Source organism: Sus scrofa, chromosome 8 (assembly GCF_000003025.6).
Source record: "Sus scrofa isolate TJ Tabasco breed Duroc chromosome 8, Sscrofa11.1, whole genome shotgun sequence".
NCBI classification, from domain to species: Eukaryota; Metazoa; Chordata; class Mammalia; order Artiodactyla; family Suidae; genus Sus; species Sus scrofa.
In genome coordinates, this window is record NC_010450.4 from 5,065,184 (window position 1) to 5,086,892 (window position 21,709).

Here is a 21,709-nt window from a genome sequence, read left to right on the forward strand (position 1 = left end):
CAGCTCTGACTGACACCACAGCTTTCCAGTCCCCCATGTGCTGTCCCCTCCTTAAGTAAAAGCTCAGTATAACTGGCCATTCCATTTTCAACCCTCATCACCTTGAGGGGAGATTATCTGGAATGCCATACTCATCTCCCAAATTCAATAACAGCCTTTGGCCAGAAGCATTCAAATTCCGTCTCTTTTATCTGCCATTGCCTGAAGCAAAACCTATTTGAGGGACCCTTCCGCTGGAGTCCGCCAGACCATGGGGCTGATACAGCAAAGTGTGCAGGGTTACCTTACTAAGCATCCTCTCGCTCCCCACCTGCCTCTGCAAATAGGTGAGCGCGGGGAAAACAGAAGGAGTGGCAGCTCCCAGTTTCCGAGTGATGGGGGTTGCGACCTGTTTCCTGGATTCTCACTCAGCACTTCCTCTTTTAACACCTTCCCCCACCCCTTCTGGATAAGAATTAATAACACCTACGACACAGGACGAGGGGCCGGTGGTCGGTCACACCGCTTTTCAGAGGGCAGCCCATGCTCAAAGGACGTGGCTCTGCCCATCTTCCCAGCTAAGTGCACCTCCCTGTACACCGGCACCAGCAGATTCTCTCTAGATGCAGAGGTGAGGCTGGCCGTTTATGTCCGAGCTGGCTCGCTGGGTCCTCACTCATGCGGGTGAGGCCCTGATGGATGGGGAGTCATGACTGCTGTTCACCTCACTTTCTGATCGTCCCCTCTTTGGTCACATGGCAAGACCGTGCGTCCGGGCTCCCTTAGGGCTGCGAGGGACCATGTGATGAGTTCTGGCCAATGAGCATGAAGAGAAGTGCTACCGCCAGGCTGCTGCTTTGCCCATGCAAGACCTTCCCAAGGTTTCTTTTCCTCTGTCACTGTCCCTGCACAGTTCCTGGGAGGCTCCTTCCGTGTGGGTCCTGGAGTGAGGAGGAGGATGGTGATGGGGGAGCCGTGCCCACCTGGCTGACAGGGCAGGGACACAAGAGTGGGAGCAGGAAACAGACCTTGGCTGTTGTAAGATTGCAAAGATTGGGGGTTTGCATCTATCTTGGCTCAGAGAGGGGGATCTGGAGGTCCAGACACTGTTTTGTGGGTGAATAACGGCCTCCGTCCAAGTCTGGGCCAGACAGTTCCATGGGAAACCCTGCGGAAGCAATTACATTTTTTTTTAAGGGCCACTCCTGCAGCATATGGAAGTTCCTGGGCTAGGGGTGGAATCAGAGCTGCCGTTGCCAGCCTACACCACAGCCACAGCCACAAGGGATCTATCTGAGCCACATCTGTGACCTATGCCACAGCTTGTGGCAATGGCGGGTCCTTAACCCACTGAGCAAAGCCAGGGATTGAACCTGCATCCTTAAAGACACTAGTCGGGTTCTTAACCCCCTGAGCCACAATGGGAACTCTAGAAATGAACTATTTGATGGCCAAGAGGTCTAATTAGTGTCCATTTTGTGGCTGGTACTTCCAAGCCTGGACAGTAAACCCTCCCTTGTTCTCTATTCCCCTGCCCCATCCATGTACTGCTACCATGTTCCACCTGCCCAGAGGAAGAGAGAAAGAAAGAAAGCCAAGAGGGACCACCTGCCTTTTCTTTATTAATCTTCCTCGGCTCTCCCCATCTGTCACTCCCTATTCTTTCCTCTCCTGGCCTCTATTTACTCTATGTTATCACCCTTACTATCCAAGTGGAATGGACTGCCAGCATTTTACCTTTCTAATGTTTTTATAAACGTTACCTCTCTTTCTTACGTTGATTGGCCTAAGGGTAGGCACATGACTCAAACAGCACCAATCAGAGTTCTCCAGTGGCCAGATTTGATTGGTCCAGGGAGTAGCACCTGACCCAAGCTGGGCCAATCAGAGCCATTCCCATTCCCTGGGATACTTGAATTTGAGATCAGGAAAGCATTCTCCTTCTCGCCTTTCCCCAGCTCCCGGTTTTATCAACTTTCTTGAGTTTGGTGGCAGAGCCGGGAGACTCTGGAGCTCTCAGCACTCCCATCTTCCACTGTGTAGAAAGAGCTGGCTTACAGTAAAAGAAAATGACTGTGATGCGCAGAGAAAAAGGAATCACTGTTAGAAGGAAGGGGAGAGCCTGCCCTGGTCCCCATTACTTTGGGGTCACATGGTACCCCAGTACTTCCTGCGGCTACACAAGTCCTCCAGTAAGTTCCCATTTCACTGAAGAATATTTGCTTTTTTTTTTTGCTTTTTAGGGCTGCACTCGCAGCATATGGAAGTTCCAGGCTAGGGGTTGAATTGGAGCTACAGCTGCCAGCCTACACCACAGCCACAGCCACAGCAATGAGGGATCCGAGCTGTGTCTGTGACCTACACCACAGCTCACGGCAATGCCAGATCCTTAACCCACTGAGCAAAGCCAGGGATCAAACCTGCAACCTCATGGTTCCTAGTTGAATTCTTTTCCTCTGCGCCACAACAGGAACTCTATTTACTTTTTGTTTCCATCCCTGGCAGCCAGAATGGTCTCAGCGAATTTACCGTTTATGCTGGTATCTGTCTCTCTGGATTCCTAGAGCCACAACTTGTATAGATTAGGCCATCGGGCTTAAGTATATGTCACACACACACACACACACACACACACACACACACACCCTGATAAACCCCTTGCAAGTTGAAAATATCCTAAGTCGCAAATGCATTTAGCATAGCTGACCTACCGAATACCAATGCTCCGCTCAGCCTTCCTTAAACGTGCTCAGAAAGAACGCCTACATCAGCCTCCAGCCGGACAAAATCACTTAACACAAAGCCTACTTTATAATAAAGTGTTGACTATCTCATGTAATGCAGTGAATGTTTTACTAAATGTGAGAAAACAGAATGGTTATCAGAATACGGGACACTTGTTAAGTGTGTTGGTGGTTTACGCTTGTGATCATGGGGCTGACTGGGAGCTGCTGCAGCCCAGCATCACAAGAGAGTATTGTACCGCATACCGCTAGCCTGGGAAAAGGTCAAAATTCAGGATTCGAGGTATGGTTTCTACTGAGTGCATATTGTTTTCACGCCATCATAAAGTAAAAAAAATGGGGTGTTTGCATTGTGGCTCAGTGGTTAACGAATCTGACTAGGAACCATGAGGATGCAGGTTCGATCCTTGGCCTTGGTCAGTGGGTTAAGGATCTGCTGTTGCCGTGAGCTGTGGGGTAGGTTGCAGACCTGGCTCGGATCCCATGTTGCTGTGGCTCTGTCGTAGGCCGGTGGCTACAGCTCTGATTTGACCCCTAGCCTGGGAACCTCCATATGCCATGCCAAAACAACAACAACAACAACAAAAAAGTAAAAAAAATGCTAAGTCCAACCATGGCTTAGCAAAAGATTCTAAGTCAGAGACCGTCTGACCCTGTGTGATTTCCTAGAGTTTTCATGGAGCTAGAGTTTTCATAAGACACTTTCATCTGGGGCTGAAATTCTTCCTGCCACTGTTCCGGGCCACTGAGCTGATTTTCCGTGGCTGTTTTCTTGTACTTGGGCAAAGCCTGCTCTGCGTAGCTGGGTTCCCAGGGAGCCTGGCTCTTCTCACTCGGTTGCCTGGCCTCTCCCTCCCCCTGCCTCAGAGACACCACTGAGGCCACAGCTATGCTTTTATCAGGTTCCCTGACTGGGAAATGGGCAAAAAACACCTAAGGACAGACTCACAATGAGAACTGGGTGAAGGGGTGGCTGCAAGGGGGCCTCCCACCCCTAAGCCCAGGATACAAGAAAATGCTCTCGACCGGTAGCGGCCCTTCTTGTTTACCTTCACCTAGAAAATCTAAGTTCTCAAAGACAGGAGAGAACCTCAACACACTGGCCTTGACCTCAGAGGCTGGGTTCTCCGAGTCGGCGTCTTCCTCGCACAGGAGTTAGTGGGGGGGGAGCCAGCGGGAGTGGTCTTCCTCGTTTCACAGGTTAATCTGGGAAAAGCAGGTGTGCCCCTTTCTTTCCTTCCCTGTGGGTTGCTGAAGAGCTAAGAAGGGGTACTTTGCAGATGACACAGACCTTGGTAAAGCCAAGGAGTCATGGATACACAGCCCTTGATGGCACAGATGAGGAGCCTATGGCTCAGCGGGTGTGGGACTTGCAAGGGTCCCCCCTGAGAACAGAGGACCAGGACCTGCCCTGTCTGCCTGATTCCCAAGCCTGAGATGAACTGTATTCCTGGGTCTCTTTGGCCTCAGCTCCCAGTGGCTCCAGGCCACAATGGAGGGTCCCTGTCTAACTGCTGGGGAACCTCCAAGGCCGGCACCCAGTCGGGATGCCACCTGGACAGATGAAGTCAGCTCACTTTGGATCCGCTGATTGTTTACCTCGTCATCGTGGTCTTGGTCCAGCTCCCCAGCCCCATCCCCAGCAAAGTGTGGCCGTGGTTTGTGCTGCGTGTTCTCTGGAGGGCCGAAGTGCCGCTGTATCACATTAACTTGGGTTGTCTTGCGCCTGCAATGTCCAGGTTCACCAACAGAGGGCGCTTATAAGACTAGTGGCAAGTGTGTCCATTTCACGTACACAGTGCGGGGCCTCTGAATTTTGATGCAGTGCCTGGGCTCTGGAGCCAGAATGCCTCTTCCTAATCTTCCTCCTGCTGCCTCTTAGCCATGAGCCCTCGCCTTGCACCTGCTCTGTCCCCGCCCTTCTTCAGCTGCAAAAGGACTGAAAGTAACTGCTCACAGGATGGAAGGTCAGACTAAAGGTCAGAGCGCCGGTGCCCCGCAGAAATGAGCCCTGATGACCATCTGCTCCGTGCAAGCCACTGCCCCACCTAGATGCCGGGAGAGAAGCCCCCAGAGACACCACTCGCTCCCTCCCCGCAGAGCTCATTCCGCCAGGATGTGAGCCCCACTGAGAAAGGCTGGCACCTGGGTCCTGGAACCCTCTGCTGCAGTGGCTGCAGGGCTTGTACCTGGACAAACACCTCCTCGAGCAACAACATACAAAGAAACTCTAAGGAACTGAAAATAGCCGCAGGCAGGTGCAGCTGGGGCAAATGATGAACAGGATATGAACAAACTACAAGACCAAGTACCACGTCTGAGGAGCCCGGAGCAAAAGCAGGGTACTACGCAGGCGCACTGCACACGCCGCCACCAAAGGGGTGGGCGGACTACCTAAGCCAGCCCTCAGGCCCCACCCTGGACCCACCCCTACCCTCACCCCATCTAAGGGAGCCAGGGAACCCGTTGCTTTCACTTCCCCGCTACCCCCGCCACAGCAGGACCCCCGATAAAGCCTTGCCTGAAATTCCTGTCTGGCTTCTTATCGATTTTTCGTGAGTAAGGAAGTCAAGAACCCTGGATGGTACCACCACGAGAACCTTGCTCCCACTGCATCCCCGGTACCCGGCACGATGGGGAGGCTGAGTAGGAGGAAAGCACATGCAGCAGAAAGAGCCCAGAGTCTGGTGGATGGAAGATTAGGTTTCAAGTCGTTCATGTTCCAGTTCAGACCTGCAAGAGCTCGAGAATAATAATACTACGACTAATAATGATGACAATAAGGACCTCAGGGAAATGTGATGAGTAAGGATCAGAGCAAGGCTTCTTTCTCACGCCTGGGGACATGTGGCCACGCCCAGGTCATTTTTGCGTCATGGCTGCGGAGGTGCTGCTGATATTATCCAATGCGTAGAGGTCAGTTTCTCCTAAACTTCCTACGATGCACGGGACTGGCCCCACCTCATAGAACTGATGTCAACAGTCAATGCGTATCACTAGTGCCGAGGCTGAGAAACCCCGAGTTAAAGGAACACGATCTAAAACCATTAAATCATGTACAGTTATTTTAAGAGTATTTTTTCTTTTTTTTTTGGTCTTTTTGCCTTTTCTAGGGCTGCTCCTGCGGCATATGGAGGTTCCCAGGCTAGGGGTCCAATCGGAGCTGTAGCTGCCAGCCTACGCCAGGGCCACAGCAACTCGGGATCTGAGCCGTGTCTGTGACCCACACCACAGCTCATGGCAACGCTGGATCCTTAACCCACTGAATGAGGCCAGGGATTGAACCTGCAACCTCATGGTTCCTAGTCGGATTCGTTAACCACTGAGCCACGACCGGAACTCCTGTTAAGAGTATTTTAAAATGTAACAGGTGCAGTATTCACTTTTTAAAATGTGATGTTTTCAAGGGCTCTGAAAGCAGCTTAATATGTTTTCCGTGTTTTATTTCTTTAAGCGAGGACGTGGATAGAAAATTCAGCTCCTCAAACTCCTGTTCTCACCAGGGGCTTCTTATTCTGCAAACCCTTGCCAGTCGCTCCTGAAAAGACCTTTTGGAAAAAATCATCCCTGCAAAGATCTTCGGCCAACATAGGAGGACCAGCCCCACAGTGCCTTTCCCAAACGAATGGAGGCTCAGCTGCCCAGACCTTGCAAGCCCTGACCAGTCCCTGGAAGCAGACGCTCCACCTGGCTCGGTGGCCTTTTGCCAGCTGAGACCATTAACCAATGCTAATAGCTGCATTTCCAGAAAATTGGGCTGTGCTGATTTTAACTTTGTTCTCTGTTCAGAAACCGAGGTCCAGAGAGGTCAGGCCCAGGGCGTCTCCTCCACAGCCCCCAGTGGTCTGAGCACGTCTGCATCTCAGCATCTCCCCTGCAGGCTTTGAGCATCCTGAGGACATAGTCCTGCTAGATTCTGTGTCTCCCGATCTCAGGCCAGGATCCCATTGCAACGTGTCTGTCAAATGACTGAATGAGATTCTTCCATGGGAGCTGATGCAGTAGAGGCCCAGCCATGTCCCCTTGGCACTGCAGGCTGTGAACTGAAGTTTGGCACCTGCCATCAGCCTCTACCTGGAGTCAACCATGAACCACCACAGCGGCCGACCCGCAGCGCCCCCCAAGTGGAGCTCAGGGTGGAGACGAGGAGGGAGGCCCTCTGTGCTTTGGGAAAACTGGAAGCTCAGGTCTTCAGACAGTCGGATATTTGCAGGAGAAGATTTTATGAGCCCAATTCTCGAATCTCCTCCTATTTAGAAAAACACTAAAATCCATCCATGATGACTGCTGTCTGTGACTAGTGGTGACCTTCACAAGGCCAGCAGCACACTTCCGTAAAAGGTATGCCTGGCTGCAGGCACCTCCCCTTCAGCTTTATGCCTTAGATCTTGATGGGCCCCCTTTCCTCCTGGGCTGTAGGCAGTGGGCAAAAGAAAAGGGGTCGTGGTCACCTGTGTGTGGACAGCCACTCCCAAGGGTGGGCCAGTGAGCCCTGAGGGGACTCAGGAAGCCCAGCCCTTTCTGTCTTCCCAGAGAAACTGCAAATCTGGGTACCTGCAAATCTTTTGTTCCTACATCCTAGCTTCCCCCCTCGCCTCCTCGGAGTGGTTTCTCGGGGCTCCCTGAGATGCTGTCTCCCAGGCTTAAGTCCTAATTTCACCCCAAATAAAACAACTTTCAGGTTGTATTTTTCTTAGCCGACAACGCCTGTGCCCGCTTCTTCATCCCACGGGGGAAGCGAAACCCTCTCTCTGCCCAAGAGCCTTTTCTGATTGAGGAGACACACGTGGCCCCTGCAGGAGGTGGTAACTGCAGAGGAAACAAATCCGACTAGGGTCCATGAGGATGCGGGTTGGATCCCTGGCCTTGCTCAGGGGGTCAAGGATCCAGCGCTGCCTTGAGCTGTGGTGCAGGTCACAGATGCAGCTCAGATTCCGAGTTGCTGTGGCTGTGGTGTAGGCTGGCAGCTACAGCTCCGATTCGACCCCTGGCCTGGGAACTTCCTTATGCTGTGATGCGGCCCCAAAGAGCAAAAAAAAAGAAAAAAATTTTTTCTACATGGCATTGCCTGCCTCGTCTCTCGGTCTCGAGGTGCCGTCTCCGTTCGGGGGACACTTTTTGTTCCCTCCGTCCTTGGACGCAGTTTTAGATCAGGATCCTGGGGACTCAGGCTAGAACCAAAGAGAGGATACGTGGTTTGGGAAGACTGGTCTCCAGCAGAAATCTTTAAACCATTAGGCATCAAAATGACTTGAAGAATATGTCACAATGCAGATCCCTCGGCCCATTCTCTCAGCTTCTGATGAAGACGGAAGCTGAACTGGTTTCCCAGGGCGGCTGTAACACGGTACCACCAGCCGGGTGGCTTAAAACAGCAGAACTGCACTGTATCACCGTCTGGAGGCCAGCAGTCGGAGATGAAGGTGTTGCCAGAGTTGAGGGTGAATCTGCTCCAGGCCTCTCTCCCGGCTTCTGGTGGCTGTGGGCCATGCTTCCTGTCCCTCGGCTTGTAGCTGCGTCCGTCCAGTCCCTGCCTCCAGCTTCACGTGCCCCCCCGCCCGTGTCTGTGTTTCTTATGGGACACCTGTCATATTGGAATAAGGGCCCCCTCCTCCAGTGTGACCACATCTCAACTTTGAACATCTGCAACAACCTATTTCCAAATGAGGTCACGTTCTGAGGACCTGGTGGCTAGCAGTGCAGCATATCTTGGTGGGGGGAGACCTAATTCAACCTGGAATAGACGCAGCAACTCTAAATGCTGACCACCTCCACCCGTAGGAGATTCTGATACGAATCCCTGTGCTTCCTTCTGGTTCACCCTTGCAGTGCCCTCTGCAGAGACGAAGCCCGTGATGACTGCACGTGGCCCAGGGCCAGTGTGTTGCAGGTTGATGGCCAGGTTTGAGGAGCACGGAAGTGCGGGGAGCTGAGAAAATGCGGGGACTCAAAACAAGGACCTTGCCTGATGGCTGAAAAACCCGAAGGCAGGTTCCTACCCAAGGAAGGGAGCTCACCTGAACGGTACAAGCCGAGGGCAGGCCTCAGGTTACACGGCTCTCACTTCGATGTTGATGGGGAAGAATTGGGGCGTCCCTGGGGAAACAATTTCCATGTTTGCGTTGGAGAACATGGATTGTTTCTCGGGTGACCTCGTCTTTCCTGTTGTTTTATTTGTTATTCAGTTTTCCTCAGTCCTCCCTGATTATTTACTTATTATTCTTATTTTCCATTCTTATTTTCCTGTGGTGATGTGTGATTTAACAAAGTTACAACAATAATATAATAAGAATTTCATCCTGAAGGACTTTCCCCTATTTAAATTCAACTTAGTTAAAACATAGTGTTTATCTACTAACTAGTTATATAGTAAACTTTAGAGTTAGGATTTTGATGAGGTCCATAGAAATTAGCCATATCTTATCTAAAAAACCTAGCTGTGAGTTTTGTCCTTGATTTTAAAAGCTTTTTAGTAATAGCTAGTTTAGTTAAGTTGGTTTATATTTACTTACACTGTCTCCCTGCCATAACGCTTTGAAGATAAGCACCCATCTACAAATAAGGTTTGTAAATGCCAAATTCTTGTGTCTACGGCCTCTTCAAAGTATTAAGTTTAGTTAAAATAGAGATCTTAAAACAGGATGTATAGCTGCTATACCATGTAATAGTTAACCAATGTACTTCTAACACTGTAATGTAATCTGTAGCCAAAAACTGTCTGTATAATCAACCACTGTTGCCAATAAAGTTGGAGCAGTCCAGCGCCCTGAAAGAAGGAACAAAGAGGCTGTCTCTGTAATTGTACATTCGCCGACGCCGCATCCCTCTCCGATCGGAAAAAAGTGTACACTCCCCGGCCGCTGGAGCTGGCCTCTGGCAACAAGGAAGGAGATGGAACTTTGGAGGATGCAGGCAGGGGGCAGCGTGGTCCCAGCGGAGCAGGAAGGGAAGTCTGGCTCGGCATCTCAGCGTCCCCTACTGTCACCCCACTGGCCACAGGGCTGATGTTGGAAAGAAGGTACCTGACTTCCTCTCTCAGCAACTCAAGTGCCAACACAGCCGGTGCTTCCAAAACAGGATGGCAGAAAGGAAGGCAGGAGGAAGGGTGGCTACTTTTGTCTTGGTTTAAAAGGACATCTCTTGCTTTGGGGCAGACGGTGCCTTGTGAATTGACTTCAGGCACTTTTGCAGTTGGAGAAACCACCAAAGGGAAGGTTGGATGGATGCCATGAGGCTCCCTCCCATGTACTTCCTGGAGCAGGGATGGGGGTTGACACGGGTCGACAAGATGCCCAGACAGCATCCTGGTGGGGGACACCAAGCCCTCCACTGGGTAGTTTTATACGGCGGGTAGGGAGAGGCTGGGGGAAAGGCACGGCTCCCAGCACGCCTGCAAGGACAGGTCACCTATTAGCTGGGGAGCACCTTGGGGGAGCAGAAAAGCAGGGACGAGGAGCAGGAACCACAGTCAGACCCAGGCACAGCTCCTATTCCCAGCGGCTTCTCCCCGCCTGCTGCTTCTGCATAGGCTGATCCTTGACCCTCCCCCACCCCGTCCCCCCATCTGGAAAACGGCTGCCACCCTCTCTCTTTATTTTGCTCACTCCTGTAAACGGTGCCAGCCTCGCTTCAAACCCTTGACCACAACGCTCAAAGGAGTCCTGCATACTGGGCTGGGCGACCCTCCATTTCCCCGTCCGTTCACTCTTCCACGCGAGAAAGAACATCGAATTGGTTGAAGCCACGCTCTATAGTCACGTTTCTGCTCAAAGCAGCCAGAGGTGACTCCTAAATGACACCAGCAGGGAGACTTCACTTTCATTTTCCTTTAAAGGGAAATGGCTCGGATTCTTCGGATTCCAAATTGAAGCGTCTTTCGGCAGGCGGCACAACATGCCACGCGACCTGCTGTCTGCTGGGGTCTGTCACCCTCTGCCTCTCGCAGGCTCACATTTGCTATCCAGATGCTCTCTGAGGTCCCGACAGCCCCTGCCTAAACGGGTGAAGGGCCCAAGGCTAGGCTGCCTGGAGCCCACCATCTCTCTGGTCCAAAGTGCCCGGGTGGGTTTGAGCAGTAGGATGGGGTGTCTACAGTTGGGAAGGGACTGTGAGCCTCGGGGCAGGCAGGACTCCAGAGAAACTGTGATGCTCTGAAACCACTCACCGCGTCAACCCCCACCTGCCCCAAGTCTGATAGGCCCTTCCTGTTCTGCTGGCTGGAACAGGGGGAGCAAGGAGACGCGGCCCCTCAGTGGGTGGGGGTTATCTGCTCTGCCCTGCTTACCTGGGCACCCACCGGCCCTAGACTATAGCCGCCCAGAATAAATGGCAGGCTGCTGCTGCTTTCACCTCCCCCAGCGCCCACTGGGAACGGGGCTCCGCTCTGCCCATCAGTCCACGGGGTGAAACCCAAACAACCCTGTCCCGGGCCTCACATCCTGCTGCCCATCTCCACGCATGCTCGGGAATTCTGACTTCCCAGCCAGCTGTTGGCCCCTGTGTCTGTCATGCTGTCTCACTTCTCTGTGTCTTGTCTTCATTCCTGGAGCTCTGCACCTTCCCCTCTTCCCCCCTCAGCACTCAGCCAGGCATGGCCCCTCTAGGAGCTTCCCTGACACCCAGCCTGAGTCTGACACCTGCTGCAGGCACCTCGCCCAGGCCGCCCTTTTCCATCACAGGCATCCTCTTAGCTGCTGTCATCTGCTCTGAGCCGAAAATGGTGGAATGCCAGTGAACGCATAAAAGTCAACCTGGTCTCTGTCCATCTGGAGGGAAGGAAGCGTGTCTGATCGTCTCCACCCAAGGCCCAGTTGAGTGTTGGCCAAAGGGGGCTGACCCGCCATCTGTCCTGCCTGCAGGGCTTCAGCTCCTGCTGTGTGAGCCCACTGCTGCCCAAGTGCTGGCTCAGCCCATCAGTCCCAGGCAGATAAAGCCCCAGATGGGAACGCTGTCTGGGACCAAGCCTGGGCCTCTGCTTGCTTTGCTGCCGGAAGGGCAGACCCCAGCAGAGCCCCTCTCCACTCAGCAATGCCCTGTCTCCTGCCCGCCCATGATGCTGGGGTCCTAGCATAGCCACATCACCTTGTGCCATCCATGGTGATGGTGACGATGATGGTGGTGGTGGTGAAGATGATGGTGATAGCAATGACGATGGTGACAGTGATGGTGACAGTGATGATGACAGTGATAATGATGAAGACGATGGTGACAATGATGGTGATAGTGATGAAGATGCTGGTGATAATGATGAAAATGATGGTGACAGTGATGGTGATGGTGACAGTGAGATGATGGTGACAGTGATGAAGATGATAGTGATAGTGATGAAGATGATGGTGATAACGATGATAGTGATAGTGATGGTGACAGTGATGATGATGGTGATAGTGATGAAGACAATGGTGACAATGATGGTGATAGTGATGAAGATGCTGGTGATAATGATGAAAATGATGGTGACAGTGATGGTGATGACGGTGATAGTGATGATGATGGTGACAGTGATGAAGATGACAGTGATAATGATGAAGACGATGGTGACAATGATGGTGATGGTGATGATGATGATGGTGATAGTGATGAAGATGCTGGTGACAGTGATGGTGATAGTGATGGTGATAGTGATGAAGATGATGGTGATAACGATGATGGTGACAGTGATGGTGATGATGATACTGAAGATGATGGTGACAGTGATGACGATGACGGTGATAATGATGAAGACGATGGTGACAATGATGGTGACAGTGATGAAGATGATGGTGACAGTGATGAAGATGATGGTGATAGTGATGAAGATGATAGTGATAATGATGAAGATGATGGTGATAGTGATGACGATGGTGATAATGATGATGATGGTGATAGTGATGATGATGACAGTGATAATGATGAAGACGATGGTGACAATGATGGTGATGGTGACAGTGATGGTGATAGTGATGAAGATGCTGGTGATAACGATGATGGTGATAGTGATGGTGACAGTGATGAAGATGGTGATAGTGATGGTGATGATGGTGACAGTGATGATGATAGTGATAATGATGAAGATGATGGTGACAGTGATGGTGACAGTGATGGTGATGGTGATACTGAAGATGATGGTGACAGTGATGAAGATGCTGGTGACAGTTATGGTGATAGTGATGGTGATAGTGATGAAGATGATGGTGATAACAATGATGGTGATAGTGACGGTGACAGTGATGATGACGGTGATAATCAAGATGATGGTGACAGTGATGAAGATGCGGTGGTCATGTGATGGCGATGGTGACGATAACGACGCTGCTGGTGGTGATGATGACAGCAATCCTTTTCACGAGTACTCCCATGCCAGGCATTGTATCAACAGCCTCATTTAACTCTACAACAATCAGGTGGCAAGGGACTGCTTTCCACTTTGTCACTGCTGAAAATGAGGCTCAGGGACATTAAGTCACTTACCTCAGGTCACTCTGGCAGCAGGAGAGCCAGGACTCAACCCCAGGCAATTTTGCTTCAAAGCTCTGGCATGTAACCATCTGTGGGCCTGGGCCTCTGTGCCAGCATTCCGTGTGCCAGCCCGGTCCTGCTGTGGCCACCCCCACTTCACCTGAAGCCCCTGAGGCCCAGAGAGGTGAGGTGAGGTGATCTCCTTGCTCAGGCCACAGGGCAGAGGCAAGATTAGAACAGCAGGGTCCACCTGCTGCTTCCCCTCCAGTGTTACAGGTGGTTTCACGGAGGGGCAGGGACCCCCATTCTCCCAGGGGCACCTCTGTCCTTGGAAGCGCTCTGCCCAGAGATGCTGGTGGAGGACTTACTTCTCTCTGTTGAATATGATGAATTCCTTCCGCACCGTCTCCAAGCATTGCTGGAGGTGTCCATTCTGTCAAAGAGCACAGAGAGGGGACCATGGTGATGGAGCATCCTCCAGGGGCGATAATGAGCAGAGGCGGATCTAAATGGGACCAAGGATGCTTGGGGCTGGGGACACGCTAGGGGCTGACGCAGCCCTGATTGTCCAGACACATGCTACGGACAGGCCCGTCAGACAAAGATGCTTCTCATCATTTTAAACCATTAAATCCAAGGTAAAAGCCGTGGTGAAATGGACTTACAGGAGTTCTGGTTGTGGCTCAGTGGTTGCGAACCCAACTAGTATCCGTGAGAATGCACGTTTGATCCCTGGCCTCGCTCAGTGGGTTAAGGATCCGGCGTGGCCATGAGCTACAGTGCAGGTCAGATGCGGCTCGGATTCACCATTGCTGTGGCTGTGGTGTAGGCTGGCAGCTGCAGCTCCGATCTGACCTCTAGCCTGGGAACTTCCATATGCCATAGGTGCGGCCCTAAAAAGACCAAAACCAAACCGAACCAAACCAAAAAAAACCCCGCTGTGCGTTCACAATCATGACCTAGCTTTCCTGCTCCCGTGAATGTTGATGAGGTCGAATGGAGAAGCGTGGGGGGGAGGGAGAAATGCAAGGCCACCGTGCAAAGGCGCTCATTCTCTTCAAGAACAAGGGCCAAGGGCCGCCCGCCTCCCAAATGCTCATGGCACCCCCTGCGGGACCCCCCCGCCCCCACCCCATTTTTGCACCCTATGAACACATGCCTGGGCTTCCCCAGGCCAGTGTCTGCGTTACTCTCAGCAGGCCCAGGCCCAGGGCCCACCATACTGTTAGGGGCTCCAAAAATGATTAATTTGTTTTAAAATTAGCCACCCCCCCAATGAACTTTTAGCATGGCAAGTTACAGTCAAGTTCATACCACTGTCATCACGATCTAATGTTTACTGTATTTTTAATGGAGGAGGGGCCAGCGGTGGGTTGAAGGGGACCTTCCAGAAGATACGCCAAAGTGCTAACGCCCAGGACCGATAAATGGGCTCTTATTTGGAAACAGGGTCTTTGCAGATGGAACTAGTTAAGACGAGGTCAGACTGGAGCAAGGTGGGCCCTTAAATCCAGTGACTGGTGTCCTTAAAAAAAGGCTGTGCCAAGACAGACACGGAGAGGAAAATGCCCCGTGACGGTGAAGGCGGAGACCAGAACGATGCAGCCGCAAGCCAAGGAATGGCAGGGGCTGCCGGCCACCCTCGGGAGCTAGGGGGCAGGGAAGGACCCTCGCTACGGCCTTTGAAGGAGCATAATAGCTCTGCCCATGCCTTGAACTTGAACGTCTGGCCTCCAGGACTGAGTCAATACCACTGCAGTTGTTTTAAGCCACGCAGCAAGTGACACTGCCTGACGGCAGCCTGGAAAGTTAACACAGGGACCCACAGAGGTGCACGTGGAGTGGAGAGCGTGGCCCCGGGTGCCTCCACGGCATAGAGGCTTTGCAGAGGGTGCTGGGGGCTGCTTGGCACAGCTGCGGTGTCATGCAGCATCATTTCTCCTGCTCCTGCTTAGGGATATGGATGTGGCTGCCCCAGGAGCTGTGCCTACGTGAATGATGGGAGCACAGACACGTCTGCCTCCAAGGATGCTTTCCCAGTGCCTCGCGATGAAAGACTGCTCATTTGATGGGGGCATTTCATTTACTGCAAATAAAGGTAAGTGGAAGGGGGAAGCTGCCAGCCCCCGTCTGGCTAAGCAGCAGCCCGGCCCAATCACCGTCACTGGAGTCTAGGATTCCTCTCTCCCTGGGGTCTGCTCAGGGGACAGGGCTCACCAGGGGACAGCTGTCCTTCGTGCCATCTTTGGACCTGTTCTTCGCCAACCTCTTCTTCTTTTTGTGAAGCGGTTTGGATTCGAGAATCATTTCTTCAAGTTCAAATGTGGGATCGCAGTTCAACCTCCCTTTCTGAAAGGAAGCAGAAAGGAGACAGGGTCTTTTTTCCATCCATCGTGCAACAAGGAACCACTAACTCCTACGCTGCGGTACCCCAGCCACGCTTTTTCCTGCTGATGCCAAGTGACACCTGCTCACTGCCTATGTCACTCAGGTAGCCCCGTCATCCCCACCCACCTGCACCCACCTGCCAGATGGGCAACCCCATCTGTTGACATCCACACGTTTCCTTAACCTCCTGTGCGTGTTCATTTCACGAGGTCGACTTCGGTTTTCCAGTCTGATATTTGTGCTTATTTTATCACAGCTTCCTTCTCATGTCACGACTATCTTTTCTACAAATTTCGCTTGTAACAACTGCATTTAAATATGCCATTTCTCGGGAGCTCCCAGCATGGCTCAACGGAAACGAATCTGACTAGCAATCGTAAGGATGCGTGTTTGATCCCCGGCCTCACTCAGTGGGTTAAGGATCCGGCATTGCCGTGAGCTGTGGTGTAGGTCGCAGACACAGCTCGGATCTGACGTCGCTGTGGCTGTGGCGTAGGCCAGTGGCTGCAGCTCTGATTCGACCCCTAGACTGGGAACCTCCATATGTTACAGGTATGGCCCTAAAAAAAGAGACCCCCCCAAAAAATTGCCATTTTTGGCCAATATCTACCTAATTCCCCACCCGGGCCCCCTGGCCCCCTGTAGCTGGGGCCAGCTGACCCTCAGGCCTGGCCCTGCTCCATGCCAGGCTCCAGCCACTTTGGTCAGAGGCAAGACCGGCCTCCCCAGCGTATCCCTGGTGGCTCTTTTTCATCCCGGGATCCGGTCCAGGACGCCGGCCCTCTCCGGAAGCACAGTTTGGTGGTTGTAACACCAACAGGTTGTTCAAACATCACCCAGTCCTGCTGGTTTCTGACTGTGGACATATTTTTAATCTCTTTGGGACTCAGGCCATTATCTTTAAGGTCTGGATAAGAATTCCTCCCTCATCGGAGATTAAATAAGTGAATGAAGTTCTTCAGGTAGGGCCACGTGGGAAGCGAGTCCCCGAGTCAGTGCACCTGCTCCTGATAGGATGGGGGCTAGGGAGGAGAGGGACCAGGCACAGCCCTGGGAGCCAGCCAGCCTTGCCACTAAGTGCTACCTCCTCGTCCTTCGCTTGCATGGCTCTGAGGGAGACACGTGACCTCTCTCTGCCTCAGTTTCCTCCTCCGTGTAAAACGCAGCAGGCTCAGAGGGCCGATGACAGTTAACCGAGATAGTGTCTGCAAAACTTCTGGAACAGATGCTGCCTGATCTGTGGCAAGCCTGCAAGGACTGACCATTCCCTTTGCTGCCCTGCAGTCGCCTGGCCACCTCCCATGGGAGCCCTGGCCTTAAACTGCAACTTGTAAGCGAGGCTCTCGCTACTTGCAATCAAACTGGCCTTGGCCAGGCTGCCTCACCTCCACCATGTCAGCCAGGGCCCTGCCACAGCTGGCGCAGGAGGAAGAACCAGGCTTTGAGCCCTGTGAAGTGCCCTGCTCCCATCCACAAGCTCCCTGACAACTGGCACCCAGACCTTTCTTTACCTGGGAGTCACCTGGGGCTGTGCCCAGTGTCTGCACGTGCAGGTGCTCGGCTCAGTGAATGCAGGAGGCATGGCTGGCACACCCCACACACAGAGCCCACAGGTGGCCAAGCAAAATCCCCGCCCTCTTGCCGTGCAAGGAAGGGGAGGGGCACTGACTGAGCAGCCACTGGGTCACCAGCCCCGGGCACCTGTCTTCGCATAGCTGTCCGAGGGGCTCCGAGGAGGCAGGGAGCCCCTGAAGCAGAGGCAGCTCTGGGGTCACAGCAAGGAGGGGGCTGTGCTGGACCGCAGCCCAGGATTGGGGTCCCATTGATCACTCCTCCTCCAGTGCTCTGTGCAGGCTCCCAGGAGGAAAGCCAACCATCCCCCCAGCCCCCAGCTTCCCCGCGTCCACCCCTCACTTGTTTCCCATGGGCTTTGTGGTTGTCCCTTGCCCGGCAGGAAAGGCAGGTGGGTGTTTCCAGACTGTCCCAGGGGCCAGGTTTCTCTCTGGGGGAGAGTTTATTCTCAGAAGCCCCCTGGCTGGCTTCCAGGCCCCCCTCTGCCCCTACTGTTCATCTCAGCCCCTACCAGTGCCGCCCTGCCAACACCTCCCTGCCAGCAACACTCTGGGCTGTGGTCCTTACACCCTCATGCCCTCGTATTTTCTGCTTTACTCTGCTCCTGTGATAGAGGCGTCTCGCTCTTCTTTGAAGCCCAAGCTTTCTGCTGCCTCGAGGTGGCATGCGACCTTGCGACTTTGATGGTCCCTCTGTCTGGATGGTTCTATCCCAGCTCTGCAAGCCTGGTTCCCTCGCTTGGTTCAGATCTCTGCATCTCTACCTGAAAGCGGCCCCTGCCTCTTCATCCTTCATTCCGGTTTCTCCCTGTCCTCTTAGCTTGTTCTGTGGGTAGTAAGCCCCCACGGGCTACCAGGTAGCAGGTTACGCAGGTACTGCTAGTTCTCTGTCATCCTCTACCTGACAGCCCGTGAAAACCGGGCTCATCTGCTCCCGTTACCCCGCTGTCCCTCCACCCCGGGGGAGACCTGGACATGCGCACAGAGCATGTGACTCATCAAGAAAAAAGATGCTCTGTGCCCATGAGGACCTGATACAGGGAGAGAAGCTGCCCCCAAAGGACCTGGGAAATCGGGTCAAATCCACCCTGAGCCTCAGTGAGACGGAACCTCTCTGGTGCTCCGGTGACGGAGGTCGGCTTCCGGGGTCCTCCTGTGTGCCCAGGTGGGGGGCCCTGCGGGGACACCATCAGACAGGACCACACTCACATTGGGCACGAAGCCTGGCGTCAGCGCCTTCTCCAACACCGCGTCCCAGTTCATGTCGGCCAAGTAGGGTGCGCTCTGGACGTCACCAAGGCTGGACAGGCGGCTCTCGGGGTCCTTGGTCAGGAGCTGCAGGCAAAGGGCAAAAATAGGCTCGCTTAGGAGTTCCCGTGGTGGCGCAGTGGTTAACGAATCCAACTAGGAATGATGGGGTTGCGGGTTCGATCCCTGGCCTCACTCAGTGGGTTAAGGATCCGGTGTTGCCATGAACTGTGGTGTAGGTTGCAGAAGTGGCTTGGATCCCGTGTTGCTGTGGCTCTGGCGTAGGCTGGTGGCTACAGCTCCAATTAGACCCCTAGCCTGGGAACCTCCATATGCTGCAGGAGCAGCCCTAGAAAAGGCAAAAAGACAAAAAAAAAATATATATATATATATATATATACACATAGATGTATGCTCGCTTGGATGGCACACCCCACTGAGGTTCAAGAGACTCTGAAGGCGGAGTCTGGGCAAAATGAACCCCCACCCCCGCTTCCCACTTTCCATCCATTCCTGCCCTGTCTGGGCTGCTGCGCTGGAAATGTCACCCACACTCATGTCTTCATAACCAGGGAGGAACTGAGGGGTCAGGCTGCCTCCCCAAGGTCATCCAGCAAGGGGCTCGCTGGGGCAGGGATTGGATTTTCAGCTGCCGTGCTCCCTCCGGGACTCATGCCCTGTGACATGACACGTCTCAACCATGTCTGCAGAGGCTTCCAATTAAAAAGAAAAAGGATTAGCCGCCTTGTTTCAGGATCTTCAGCTTGGTAACGAGATGCACAAAGCATAGTGAAATTGATCCCTGAACAGCTATGAGGTGACCTCTGCAGCCTGACGGAGGGGCCTCATTTGTAGCCAAGGGGACAATTTTTAGCTTCTCAAATAGAGTTTCTGCTAATAAGGGGTGATGCAGAAAAAAAAAAAAAAGACATATTATTACCTTGCATCCAGGGGGACTTTCAGCTTTCAAACCACTTTAGCTTATCTGGTGCAAAGAACACTTGGGATGGAAATAAATGATGAGGCCCAGCCCTGGGATGGCCAATTTGTAGCCGTGGGGCCTCAGGTAAGCTACCGACTGCCTTGCAAGCGTTTCCTGCTCCGAAAGCAGGAAGGATAATGGAAACTCCTCCACCTGCTGCTCATGGTTCGGATGAGACCCAAAGGGGGTTGGTAAGGACCTGGGATGCGCTAAGGCAGGACCCCCCGCAGATGGGGGTCGGAATCAGGACTGCCAGTCTGCACCCACCTGTCACTGCTCCAAGTGGGCTGGAGTCACAGCACCTGAGGGACACCCGGCAGGGAACCCCCTGCTGATCGTGGTGGCCTCTCTCTAGGAGCTGCCCCAAACCACAGGTGCAGATGTCAGGAGAGACGCCACTTCAGTGCCCTGCGTGTGTGTGTTTGGGGGTTACTATTTAGGCAGCAGTTCATTCTCTGATGCCCTGGGTGGGTGGCAGGGTAAGATGTTGGCAGGTGGGAAGGGCTTCCAGGTGAGTCTGGTCAGCGGCTGGGGTTAAGGACCACTGATGCCTAAGACCCAGGAGGTGAGCCTCCCCTAAAGGAATATAACTGATGAGTGATCCCAGGAGTCATCTACGGGGGCTTGGAGCTGACACTCAGAATTCAGAGAGCCTGGATTTATACTCTCCTCTGCCCTCGAGCAGCCCTGTGGCACTGATTGAATGATTTTCCTTCCCTAAGCCTCACCTTCCTCATCTCTCCTCTGGGAGTAATAACCCAATTCAGCTCCCAGGGCTAAGTGAGGAGAGCCACCAGGTGGCCCAGGACATAACATGCCCCCAACCGGGGCTGGCTGCTGGCGTCACCATTCCTTCATTAAGGTGACTGGCGCCAACCACAGGCAAGGCTTGACTCTGTCACCTGGAGGATTCCGAGTAAGTCAGGCCGAATGCCAGCCTCACAGGGAGCGTGCCACGACCCACTGCCTGTGCTGGATGCCAGCCAGCCTGAGGACCATCTGGCGAGCCTGCCAGAAGGCACCCTACGGGACCCACCCCACAGTTTCTGATTCGGAAGGCCTGCGGTGGAGCCTGAGAATCTGCCTTTCCAATAAGCTCCCACGCGATGCTGCTGGTCCAGGAACCACATGAGGAGAACCACCGCTTTATTCTACTAGTAACAGTTCGGAAACAGTCAGGAGATGCCCAGTGTGTAAAGCTCAGTGAGTTTAAAGATGATGTGTATATTAAAAAAAATTTTTTTTCCCGTTTTTACAGACACACCTGTGGCATACGGAAGTTCCCCGGTGAGGGGTCGAATCAGAGCTGCAGCTGCCAGCCTACACCACAGCCACAGCCACACTGGATCCAAGCCACATCTTCGACCAATGCCACAGCTCACAGCAACACTGGATCCTTTAACCCACTGAGCGAGGCCAGGGATCCAACCAACATCCTCATGGATACTAGTCGGGTTCTTAACTCGCTGAGACACAACGGGAGCTCCTGATTTGTACAATTTTTAAAGAACCACAGGCATTAAATGTTTCTAATTATTAGAAGCTTGTAGTGGAGTGAAAAGAGCCGGAGGGCTTTGCTGCCACAGATGTGACTCCGAGCCACACCCTCCCGCCCCTGGTCCAGCAGCTTTGTGGTCTCGATGCCAGAGGGCGAGAGCGTTCTGATGAGGAGTTAGAGCCCCGCTTAGTTTGCTGTCTCCACCGCTGTCCCTCGCCCGTTTGCTCACTCCTCAGTCTGCTGCCCTGCCTGCCTGATCCTGCACCGAGAGACCGGCTCCCCGGCCAGCCGCCTTACCTTCTTCAGCAGGGCGACCATGCCCTTGCACCACGTGGAGGAGTAGTGGACGCGCTCCACCCTGAACATGTTCAAAATCTCATCGATGGGCGTCGCCGAGTGGATCTCATACGGTCTCTGCAGCCAAGGGACAGCGGGGGCATCAGAGACAGCGAGACAGCCCGCGGAAGATGCCGCGCCGTGTTAAACAGACACAGAGGACAGACTTGCGGCTGCAAGGGGCTGGGTCCGGGGGTGGACTGGGAGTTTGGGATGAGCAGATGCAAACGATTACGGGTAGGATGGATAAACCACAAGATCCCACTGTTCAGCACAGGGAAGTCTATTCAACATCCTGTGATAAAACGTAACGGAAAAGAATGTGAAAGATAACTGGTACATATCCATAACCGAATCGCTTTGTTGTACAGCAGAAATGAACACAATGCCGGCAGTGCTTTAATGTTACACGTCAAATAAATTACCAACAAAAACCCAGAAAACCCCCAACTGTGCGTTTTGAGGGGTGGTGTATCCCTTCCCTTCAGGCTAACAGAGGGTGTTGCTCTCACATGGCTGAGCAGGT

General features: G+C 53.1%; 1 protein-coding gene across 1 annotated transcript in view; it reads right to left on the reverse strand.

Moving 5' to 3' along the window:
* Positions 1–21,709, reverse strand: part of STK32B (serine/threonine kinase 32B) — a 361,511-nt gene that overhangs the window by 8,368 nt on the left and 331,434 nt on the right. The window contains exons 8-11 of the mRNA XM_021100993.1: positions 21,145–21,261; positions 18,329–18,454; positions 15,378–15,509; positions 13,529–13,593 (exon numbers count right to left, since the gene is read on the reverse strand). Of these exons, the coding sequence (XP_020956652.1) occupies positions 13,529–13,593; positions 15,378–15,509; positions 18,329–18,454; positions 21,145–21,261 (440 nt within the window). The remainder of the gene's footprint in view (positions 1–13,528; positions 13,594–15,377; positions 15,510–18,328; positions 18,455–21,144; positions 21,262–21,709) is intronic.